General features: G+C 29.6%; 1 protein-coding gene across 4 annotated transcripts in view; it reads right to left on the bottom strand.

Moving 5' to 3' along the window:
* Positions 1-471: 471 nt before the first annotated feature.
* Positions 472-11,941, bottom strand: part of LOC143048536 (malonyl-CoA decarboxylase, mitochondrial-like) — a 26,660-nt gene continuing 15,190 nt past the window's right edge. For all 4 annotated transcript variants that reach the window (XM_076222252.1, XM_076222254.1, XM_076222256.1 and 1 more), the window contains 7 exons: positions 11,002-11,142; positions 9,982-10,134; positions 9,033-9,197; positions 5,509-5,647; positions 4,396-4,554; positions 3,424-3,657; positions 472-2,932 (listed from right to left, as the gene is read on the bottom strand). In XM_076222252.1, the coding sequence (XP_076078367.1) occupies positions 2,703-2,932; positions 3,424-3,657; positions 4,396-4,554; positions 5,509-5,647; positions 9,033-9,197; positions 9,982-10,134; positions 11,002-11,142 (1,221 nt within the window). In that variant the 3' untranslated portion in view covers positions 472-2,702. The remainder of the gene's footprint in view (positions 2,933-3,423; positions 3,658-4,395; positions 4,555-5,508; positions 5,648-9,032; positions 9,198-9,981; positions 10,135-11,001; positions 11,143-11,941) is intronic.

Raw genomic sequence — 11,941 nt, 5'->3', positions numbered from 1 at the left:
ACATTCAGATCATTGATTTTAAAGTAACTACCTTAATGTATTGTTGTACAACTTTTAAAGTGACCATCTATTGGTTATACTATAATTTTGTCTTGTTTCACCCATGGTTTCATTTGTGTTAAATATATATATAGGGTGTTCAACTTTTCTTTGATTGTTTTCCTTTCATTCCAATCTTTGTCTATTCTTCTGCATAATATATATGAAATCTTGTTGCAACAGTGAAACGCATGCATTGTACAAAATACTGATCATGAATAAGGCGCTTTTATCATTTTCCACACAACAGTAAAAACAAGAGTGCACACACTGAAATGTCTCGCCTTTTTTACTGAAGATTGATATTATGTTTTAGTCCTGAATATAAATCTTTACTACAACTATCACAAAAACATAACATGTTCCAACAAAATGACTAAAGTTGCAGGCTCAACAAAATTCAACTGAACAAATAGCAAAGCAACAAACAGAAACTGCATAGATATTTTTATTTATCACTATTTCTAAACATCACCATATCTTTCAATACATTAACATTTGTATATACAATGACTGACGAGTCACAAGGGTGCTTTATAAAGCCAGTTTCCTTCATTGACAACTTAAACATACAAATGTAACAGTAACAATTAATCAAGCTAAGGCTTGAAAACAAAATATAAGTATGTACATGGTAAACATGTATCTTAAATTATAAATAGCACATCATAATATTATATGGCACTGAATCTAAAACGAAAAATGTTTGTGCATTGCATTTTTAAGTGAAAATATAGTTAATATTATTACAAATTAATTTGTATTTACAAATTCTACTTTAATCCACAAAACATGTGGTCTTACACTGTATGATATGTAACACCACTTTTGATAGGATGTTGTTTGCGAACAGAAAAAGGTGGTCAGTCCCAGTCATTGCTGACAATTGTGCACAAATGCAGTTAACATTTCCAAGATATCTAAAATGGTATTTTTTTTGTATTTTTAAAACTAGTATTATATTGTATAAGAATAGAAACAGTATTGTGTCTGAAGAGTTGTAACAGTTTATTAGGAATTTGAAGGGTGGGAAATATTCATTTCATTTAAACTGCACCATATAACTAGTAAAACTGCATTTGCTACCATCAGAACCCCAATTAATAGGAACAAATGTTCACAGTATATCCAGAAAAGCACTTCATGTGTACCAAACTTCATACAGAGTACTATTTTTCTGATTTTGGTATTTAGATCTATTGGAATTAAACAGAAAAACATCATACAATAAATGTGAAAGTTAAAATTTCTAATACTGGAATGTATTTTTTAATCAAATTAAAAAAAGTCACAACATCTAGGAAATCATGAAAGAACATTTATTACTCAAGCTCACATACCTCATACCATCAATTTAGTTTATGAGGGATATTTACAAGTCCCCCCTATAAAGCATACACCAAAACCTTGTGTTTGGTAAAAAAAATTTCCTAAACAAAGAAAATGAAACCAAAACAATCGAATTACCTATAAAGTAGGAAACTAACCAAAGATAGTACATGATGATATTTTCTATTGCTTTAGATTAAAGATGGACATAAGATTTTACATACAAAAAAGTAACCAGCTGTATATACTGTATGACAAAATCCAAGTATACATAACAAATTATAAAAGCAATCATTGAAATACTGAACAAATCTTTAAATAACACAATAAAATGACAGAATTTTATTCTGTATAATTTTCTCACTCAATCATAATATATTGCACTATAAATTTAGAAAAAATATTATTCTGACTATTTTCTTAACCTTTGGTTAAGTGTCTGTTATGATGTTATGACTTTTGAAGTCAGGAACAATTTATGATTTATGATTCAATAGGTTTAGTGGTACACTCTTAAAAACAATCATACTATGAAACATTCACATTCAACTAAAATAAATAAAAGCCTTAACTCTTAAAATGAAACACACATTTCAAATAAACTACATTTAGAAAAATGGATTTCATGAATCTATGGAAGACCATTAATGACAGCTGCCTTTTATTAACTATTTGATTTGCCCTACTTTTATGAACACTTAGCGACTGATAATTTCTGTGAGTTTTCAATGTATCATTCACAATTCTTCAGACTAAGAAACTATGTTGTGTCTTGTATTACAATCTTTAAATCTGAGAAATATAAAGCAAGATCACATTTTTTAAACTTTAAAATGAATAGATGTTCCAGAATTGAATGCATTCGACCATTGGAGGTACTCTTTTTAGACCCTTACCACACAAAAGAAACACAAATGAAACATTTATGATTTCTTATAATTCATGAAAAAATTCTATTGAAAAATACAACCATCATATTTACAATTAATTGGAGTGCCTCCCATGATAACGGCCCTAATTGTACAGGAACTGCTTAATCATAATAAAGTCAATTGTATTTTGGTCATCATTAATAATTATAATTTCCTGTAATTATAGTTTTGGTGCAAAAAAACAGGCTGAAATAAACGTCTGATGGAGTTTTCACCAATAAAAAACTAAACAGGTTAGGGGTTATAATTGGAACCTTTTTTTTTATTTAGCACATCCTCAATTTGTGACAAAAAGAAAAGAAGGGAACATTTTGTTCCTAGAAGCACAACATATCTTTTGTCCTTATCCTCATATTTCTTTAGAAAAGGGCTTTGATATACAATGAGAATAAATAAATTTGTCTATTCATCTGTATCTTTCTTCAAATTTTTTAAACTGCCTAATTCTACGATTTCTGGTGAAGCCTCTATGTGATGGTTCTCCAGGTATCGTTTACTGTTTTCAGTGGTATTGTCCAGGAAGTAGCGATAATTAACCATCATTCCACATGATTGATTGATCCCTCTCATGGACATGTCACTTAACCAGTTAATCCTCCATAGTACTGCTCCATTACTCAGATGAAAATTGGCTGAAATATAAGATATGCACTTATTAAATTTACTGTAACACAAACACAATTTAACTTTTTTTACTTTAGAGCTGAGTTTGATAAGTATAAAGAAATGAAAATATATTTTCTTCAACGGATAATTTGTAAATTCATGTAAATAAAATTGACATTTCTGATTCATACTTCCAGTTGTAACATTTCTTCCAGCAATTTTAATATCAAAAACAATAACTTCCAACATAGTGCTAAAGTACATCATTTGAGTAAGATTCTGAGAAAATTCACATTATTCTCTTAAAAGTTTAAGGTGCAGTATTGGATACAAAAGTGGAACAAATAGACAAACGAATAGGCTGAAAGATACACACCCAAACACTATAATATGTATAGCCTGTTTCAAAAGTAGACGTAAAGTAAAGTTAGACATAAGTAAAAAGTATACATCTCTGAAACAGTGACCATTAACATGATCAATAAAAATCTATGATATAAATTGAAAGATTTCTTACCAACAGGATTCAATGCATATCCTCTTCTTTTTTCAACATACAAATATCTAGCACATAGTCTTAATAATATACTTTGTAGAATTTTACACACGTGTTCCTTAGACACCCATTCATGTGTAGTTAACAGTCTTTTTAAAGCTTCATACATATTTGTACAGTCTGATGAGGAAACTGATTTTAATTTTTCTATTTCACTGTCTAATAATAAAGGATTTTCAACTGTCTCTCCAATATCTGTAAAAATATAAATAAATATAAAAATTATAAGTCTAAAAGCAAAATGTTTTACATAAAACACAAGAAAACTAATCAATTATAAATCATTTAACAGAGTCTGTTGAAAGTATATGTGATATAAAAGTTTTTTAATAAAAAAATTACGAATTCATTATTATTTTGTATTTTTTTTACATCAGAAAACTGGGGCACATTTATTGATCCAATTACTGACTTTTTACCTCAAAAAGATCACTTTTATATGCATGAAAATAGTTACTCTTTTATAAATGAAAAGATTATTTTTTTTCTATAATAAAAAGGTTGACCTGCTGTGAATATTTCATATTGAAATTTGAAATGTATTTAAAAAATGACTGAAATTCTAAGAAAAATTTAGTTCTCATTTGAAAAAATAAGATTCTCACTTGTATTTCAATGTGTGTTTAATATAACTTTACATATATCCTGTTCTAGCTCTATGGTCTTTAAAATTGTTCGGTATTCTTCAGAAAATAGTAAATTAGTATTACATGCATGTTTATTGTAGGGTTCCTGATGCCAAGTCTTTAATTATTATGTTGTATTTTGTATACTGATGTTTTTCTTTCAGACCTTTTTCATCTTTTTCTCATGGCAGTGTCCATTTCTTTTCAACATATGAGTTTGACTATTCCATTGATAAATTTTGCCTCCCTTTTATTGCATTATGAGTAAGTTTTAAACAAGCTTATTGAAAATGAATTAGTTTCATACCGTCTGCATGTAAGTTTCTATTTATTTCCATTATTAACCATTCTTTAAACCCTGGTATTGGCGACAGACTAGAAAACTGGTAAATTCTTGGAAATTCTGACTGCAATTCTCTCACAACCTGTTTTATTAAATAGTTTCCTAAATCTATTCCTTGTAAACCTGTAAATATACAGTTTTAGTTAGGTTTTTTAATCTGCATGTTTCATTTATTTAGTTTGTCAGTATTCACTGTAAATAAAAATTTGATGTTACAAGGAATACTACCAGAAAGCAGTCAATTATTACACTTCTATTAATAGTATTATCCTGTTTATAATTGTTTGGTACCTTATTAACTTAATCAATTAAAAAAAGTCATTCTATGAATCCAAAACTTTCATAAATATAAGTTGATTTGTAAACTAAAATATAAGCACATCCTATTGAATTCAAATCTATGTAGGTAATTTCATTTACATTTTTTTTTTGTAATTTGACTTTTATTTTGTAAATTAGAGTTATCTCCCCTGCACTGTACAATGTACAAATAACAAGAAAAGTATCTAAATTCCAATAACATCTTTACACATTTGTTTACAGCCTTATCAAATTTAAAGAGCATTAGCATAAGAGATGTTCCAGGAAAATGAACATGGGAAGGAAGGGTCTCTTATGATAGCCAAACCTATTAAGTTTTTACCAATATCATTTTCTAGATCCAAACACCAATAGAAATATATACATTTGCACCTGTTATAAGTCAGGAACCTGCTGTTCAATGGTTGTTGTTTGTTTGTGTTTCTCATTTTTTTTTTAATTGTTGTTTTTCATGTTCCAATGGTTTTACACTAGTTATTTTTGGCCCCTTTAATACTTACTGTTTTCAGTGAGAGCCAAGGCTCTGTGTTGAAGACCATACTTTGACCAATAATGGTTTACTTTATCAAATTGTGACTTGGATGGAGAGTTGTCTCATTGGCACTCATACCACATCTTCTTATATCTATTTATTATTATAACAGACATAACTGGCCATTTTTCTGTAAAAACTTGGGGGTTTTCCTTAGACAAAATTTAAAACACTGATGTTGAATGAACATTTTGAATCTTTAAAAACTAAATTCCAATAAGAACCTTTTTGTGTTGATGTTATTGAGTAAAATATAGCTGTAGTAATTTTTGAAGAGTCCTCAGTTTCAGAATTAACCGACAAATCTTCCTCTGGCAGATCACCATCTCTGATTGGCTTAAATTGTCCTGTCTGTAATATTGACTGAAAAAAACAATTGTAAAAATGTAATATTACTAGTAATAAAATATATAAGTTACATACACACAGAAAATGTTATTTGGCTGTTTCTGAATACAAAAATAATTAATTCAACATTGAACGTATAGATTTACTTTTTGCCTTATCTTTTTTTAAATTCATAATTACAAAGAATTAACAATTCAACATTTGTAAGGGTAATAAAAAAATTTTCAAATTGTGCAAAGACTGCACTCTTTTTGAAGTGCTAACCAGATACTTTGCAGGGTGCAGCTTTATACGACTGCAGAGGTTGAACCCTGAACAGATGGGGCAAGTATTGACACAACATTCAAGCTTGATACAGCTCTGGATTGTGATTACATATATAGTTGACACAGCAAAGGTTTCTGACACAGAATAAATGTGGTCTAATGAACTGAAAAGATTTTTTTTTTACTTTTGAGCAATACACTTTGCTGTTGAATAGTATTCCCCTAAAAAAATAGTTGAAGAAATAACTACTCATTTAATAAATACATCATAAAGTATCAAAATATAAAATAACTTAGTCATGGTTAAAATTAATATTAATTAACAGTAACTTCTAAAAAATAAATTTACAGCTACACATCTCAAGACAATTATCACTTCCTTTAACATAAGTTTCAAGAAGTGTAAGGGAGGTAATCAAGTAATCAAACATATATATTATATAACAGTATTCTTTAAATTTTAATTGGAATTGAATTACCTCCATTACACTGCTTTTAAATTGTCTAAATTGTCCTTTAACCATAAAAACCCTTGTCCCCCCCCTTTTTGCCCCTAATTGCTGAATGATTTGATCCATTACCCCCTATAACCATCCCTTTGTAATATGGAAACTTGTGGTATAATTTCAGAGAGATTTATACACTTTTAAACACAAGTTATTGACTGTAAAACTACAAAAATGCTTTCTTGGGCCCCTTTTTGGCCCCTCACTTGTCCTCACTTGTTGAAACCTTTGAGCAAGAACCACAAAACTCAATTCCAGCATTTCCTTTGTAGTAAGAAACCTTGTAGTATAATTTCAGAGAGATCCATACACTTAAACACAAGTTATTGTCTGTAAACTAGAATCAAAGAGCATGATTGCTCTGAGGGATACGATTGTCATTGTCTCATTGATACATGTATTAGTTTTATTTTCAAAAATAATTCAACTGCACAAAGTCATGTAAAATGTAATTTAAGTAAGTTAAGAGTAACTCAACTTTAAAAATAGCCAATCCTCAATACAAGTGTATGAACAATGTAATTATTGTGTTTTATTTTTGTACTATCAATTCCAAGTTTACTTTCCACAGCAGTCACTAGAATGAGAGCAATTATTTCACTTCATATCTCATCACCTAAGGCTATTTTCCTACGTGAATTCTACTGAGGAGGAACCCCATTTCTAACTCTTTAAATATTTAATTTCTTTTGTTTCAGTGGGAATGACTCCTTTGCGTACACATTCCTTTTTTTAAATTGCGATCGCTTTTAATATAATACAACATCTTTCGACAGAACGAGTTGATTTTTCTTGACGTATTGTTGTATTTGGAAGTTACTTGCGGAAGGGAGACAACTCAACTCAAAGCTATAATATGGAAGACTCCATTTCGTCTGAAGGTGTGTTCTAGATACATCTTTACGTCGTGGACTCCATTTATTTTAATTTGAATGATGCATATGGTTTAAAATTATGCAATGACAATAAACCTCAATAGCAGACAGACATAGAAAGGATCTACTAAGATTCAAATTAATCAATGGAGTGGGGAATCCAGAGCAACCATTTAATCTGATACCCCTTGAAGTCAAGAAAACTATATGCATGCGCATGATTACATAAACAAACCCTAAACTTGTGATTTGTAGCAAGGACGTATATTAGATGTTAATTCACAGATTAAAAGAACTAAATGGTTCTCCATTTCTTTATGGAAGTACAATATCACATATCAGTTTCATAACAATGCCATGTAAGTAAATCTCCACTTCAGTTCTTATATAACAAAAAAAGATTTATCGGAATTCAGAGAACTAGAGTTCGAATTTTATCAAAACTGGAGAATTCCCTCTGACGTGTTTCTAACTTTATAAAAACACTAATTATAAATACTACTTAATTCTGATTTTCCGTGTTGTTAAAAACACGCATATAAGTCAATGGAAATATCAAAACATGAAGGTTATGAGAAGAACATTAAAGGAAAGTTGTTTAAATTCAATCCTTTTGTTTTTTTTACCTTTTTAAGCAAGACAATCTAAGAATCTGAGATGTTCCTTAATGTTTAGAATAAAACGATTGGCGTGAGGGCATGGACCTGAGTCAATGGTATAAGTCTACAGATTGATTGAAAGCAATCTCATCCCAAAAATGCTTCTTTTTGGTCCTTTTTTGGCCCCTTATTCCTAAATGTTCAGGGATATTAACCCCAAACTGACACCAAGCCTTCCCTTCATTATATGAAACTTTGTGGTACAATGTCAGAAAGATCCATACAGTTAAACATAAGTTATTGTCCCGAAACTTCAAAAATGCTTGTTTTTGGCCCTTAATTCCTCGACTGTTTGCCACATAACCCTTAATATAATCCAAACCTTCTACTAAATGGTATGAGCATTGTGGTACAATTTCAGAGTAATTGAAAAACTTATACACAACTCATTGTCCTGAAACTAGATAAATGTATTTTTTGGGCCCCTTTGGGCCCTGAATTCCTAAACTGATTTGACCATAACCCCCAAAATCAATCCCAACCTTCCTTTTGTGGTTATAAACATTGTGTTAAAATTTTATTGATTTCTTTAAACTTATACTAAACTTATTATCTGGAAACCATCTGTTTTTGGATGACGCTGATAACGACGACGCAGACGACGTGATACCAATATACGACGGCAAAATGCCTCTTACCTTTGTAGATATATATCCAGGAAAATTCTGTTATTTTTTAGTATAATCAACAGTAAAGTAATTGGTTGATAGTTGTCTTATATCTTATATATTTGGCTTGGATGAATGGAAATTTAGAAAGTGCTTCAGGCCCATGAAACTTATAAAGTGTTGTTATCACTTTTTACTTGAAATATAATATTAGTAAGACACAACAGTACTGTAAATTCAGAAATTATTGCGAAAAATGTGACGGAGTTGTACACGCAATAATTTCAACTCGCATTTTGAAATATTTTATATGAATTAAACAGGATTTTTCTCAAAATCGAAAAAAATAAAAATCGCATTTAAGTCGAAAATAACAAAATCGTAATAATAAATGCACGCAATAATTTCTGAACTTATTACAATGGTTTGGTTCAGAAGTATAATTTCTGAATTTACTACAATGGTTTGGTTCAGAAGTATAATTACATGAATGCTTTTGGTAATTTCATTGGTTAAAGCTGTGTGTAAAACTACAACAGGTTCCCTTGGCATACTGCTGTGTGTAAATACAAAACAACGTCGGTATGGACCAACTCTTCTTTTTAAATCTGTCCAATTTCTAATCGGGTGAACTGCTTCATAATCTGATACCTGTAAAATAATAATAAATACTTTTGTCACATTTTTTTCTAGCTACTTTTGTGTTATCACATGCAGAGATTAAAGATATCTCATTTGCAGCATAGCTTGCATATTAAACACCTTGTATGAAATCAGAAACTTATTTGAGACAATGTATAAACTAAAACAAAACTATACAACATATCCAAAGATAAAGAGTTAGCTCCCTTTGGTTGTCTTATTTTGTAAACCTTTTGACACATTTGGTTTTTATTCATTAGTGCTTTCATTGTTGCTATTCCTTGACCAGCTGCAAAAATGTAAAATCAAATTAATGTGAATTGCAAAAATTTGTTAAAAAAATAAATATTCAGATTATGAACATGATGAATGAGAGTTTTTTTTAATGGCGAATCTGATACTGTCACATTTATCCCATAAAAATAAATAAATTGTGAAAATTTTTTAGTTTACGGTATTCTATTATTTTAGTTTTTTTCTCTCTCAACTTATTTTAACAATATCACATGGTGATTCCCAGGAAGATAATCCACCTTAAATGGTCTCACCTTTTGAACCATATGATATCAAATGGGGATTTTGGGGAAGATTGTCTCCCTTTAATTTTGTCATCTTTTGAACCATATTAAATGGAAACTGTTGGGAAGATTATCTCCTTTTGGTTGTCTCACCTTTGAACCATATGCTATCAAATGGTGATTCCTGAGAAGATTATCTCCCTTTAAGTGTCTCACCTTTTGAACCATATCACATGGTGAACCCTTGGTAGATTATCTCCCTTAAATTATCTCACCTTTTGAACCATATCACATGGTGATTCCCAGGTAACTCTCTGCAGGTTAAGGAATCCTACAGTAAACCACAATGTTAACAAATCTCTGACTGAATTAGATGTTGATCTTAAATAGGCTGAATCCGTCTCATTTGAAATAGATGTAATATTTGTCTGAAAAAGATAATGACATTTATTTAGTACATTTTGTATTTTAGCTATGTTAAACAAAATACTTTGATAATCAGGATAATTTTGTTTACAGCAATTAAATTATACAATTATGCAAACTCAAGACTTGCTTTAACTTTATAAAATCTAAATAAACATGGTATTGAAACTAATTTTATGAATAAGAAAGAACAAGGTTTAACATAATATAGTCTTGAGCCTCCAAAACCAGGTTACGGCAGGTCCCATGTAGTTAAAGTTTTGATGTACATGTAGTTGCAGTCTGCTAAAATTGCAATAAGTTTGCTCTGTTGAAATGTTTTATGTGTTTCTAATCCAAGGTTTTTTTATAGTTTATCAAACAGTATGGGTGTTTCTCATTGTTGAAAGCTGTCTGTTGACCTGTAGTTGTATACATAATTTTCAAAATTTTCAAAATTTTCAAAATAATTTCGGAACAAATATTTCTTTCAAAACATTTGTTGAAATGAAAAAAAAAGAAGATTCTGTTATTTTCTGACACAAATTAACTACAGGAACATTTAGTTAATAGTTATCTCGTTGGCAATTATCATCAAATTTTCATAACATATCTGACAGTTTTGGAAAATCTTAGTGGCGTCATCAAAAGTGTTTAAATTTGCATGAATCTTTTGTGTGCATGTTTGTTTTTCTCTCTCTATAAATAGTGTTTAATCTTTTATTTTGTTTTAGGTGTATGAATGATTATGAGCCTTAGATTTTATTTTATTTCTATGGTTCTAAATACTGATTTTGGTAGAAAATGAAAACATTGTAGAACAAAAAATTATTAATTATAATGAATCAAATAAACCTGTTTTTGTAGTGTTTAAATATACATATACCTACTAATATATCAGCCCTCATGTCAACCAAGAATTTGACCCCTCCCTCATGCCTGCTGACATTTCTAAATAACTGTTGATACTGAGGGACTAGTGATTGTCTCAATCTTTCTTCTACTCGTAAAATAACAGCATCACCTCTTTCCTATAAATATAGATCTAATCTTTAGATTCAAAATTGGTTTCTAGATATCAAAAGAAAACATATATTTCCACTGTAGCAAATAATAAAATGTTCTATATTTATGCTTCATCCCTATTAAATTACATTTCCGTTGAAACTTATCAAATAAGTAACTACACAATTTTTTATATTTTAATATTATCTGGAATAACATGAATGATCAGTTAATAGATGGGAAGACTGACTTAGATGGTTATATTCCAGTTATTTTAGTGGTAAAATATATGTAAGGCCTAAATTAAAATATTGTTTGTTTGCCCTTTTCCGACCCTATGTTTTGAAACAGGGTAGGTAGGTAGGTAAAATATTTTATTTTTCTTTCCCAAAAAATAACTTAGCTCAGTACATTTTTTGTCATGGGTAGGCAGGTAGGTATAATATTTTATTCTATAGATACAAAATCTGCATGATGTCATTTTTGTCTTTATTGCTTTTGTTTAAGTATGGTTTAACTATTAAGTTTCTGGGACAATTAGTATAATAGTCCCAAGTTTTGAAAAAAAAATATCACGTAGAATGTGAAGTTAATTCATATGCACTACAATTTTTTTCAAATTTCAAAATATAGGGCTGTGCGGCATATTTTAAACGTTTACATACCTGGAATTTTAAAGAATTTTAACTTACCCTAATAGTACTATGTACCTTGAACGCTTACCTAGACCTAAAGTTTTTCTGTAAGCAGGTAAGAGATAACTTTGTTCTGGTAAAATATGTCCTGGCAGAAATACATTGTACATTACTAGTAGAAAAAGTCCCT

This window comes from Mytilus galloprovincialis, chromosome 10 (genome assembly GCF_965363235.1).
Source record: "Mytilus galloprovincialis chromosome 10, xbMytGall1.hap1.1, whole genome shotgun sequence".
NCBI lineage: Eukaryota > Metazoa > Mollusca > Bivalvia > Mytilida > Mytilidae > Mytilus > Mytilus galloprovincialis.
The sequence above is the reverse complement of the archived record's forward strand: the minus strand, read 5'-3'. Positions and strand labels throughout refer to the sequence as shown.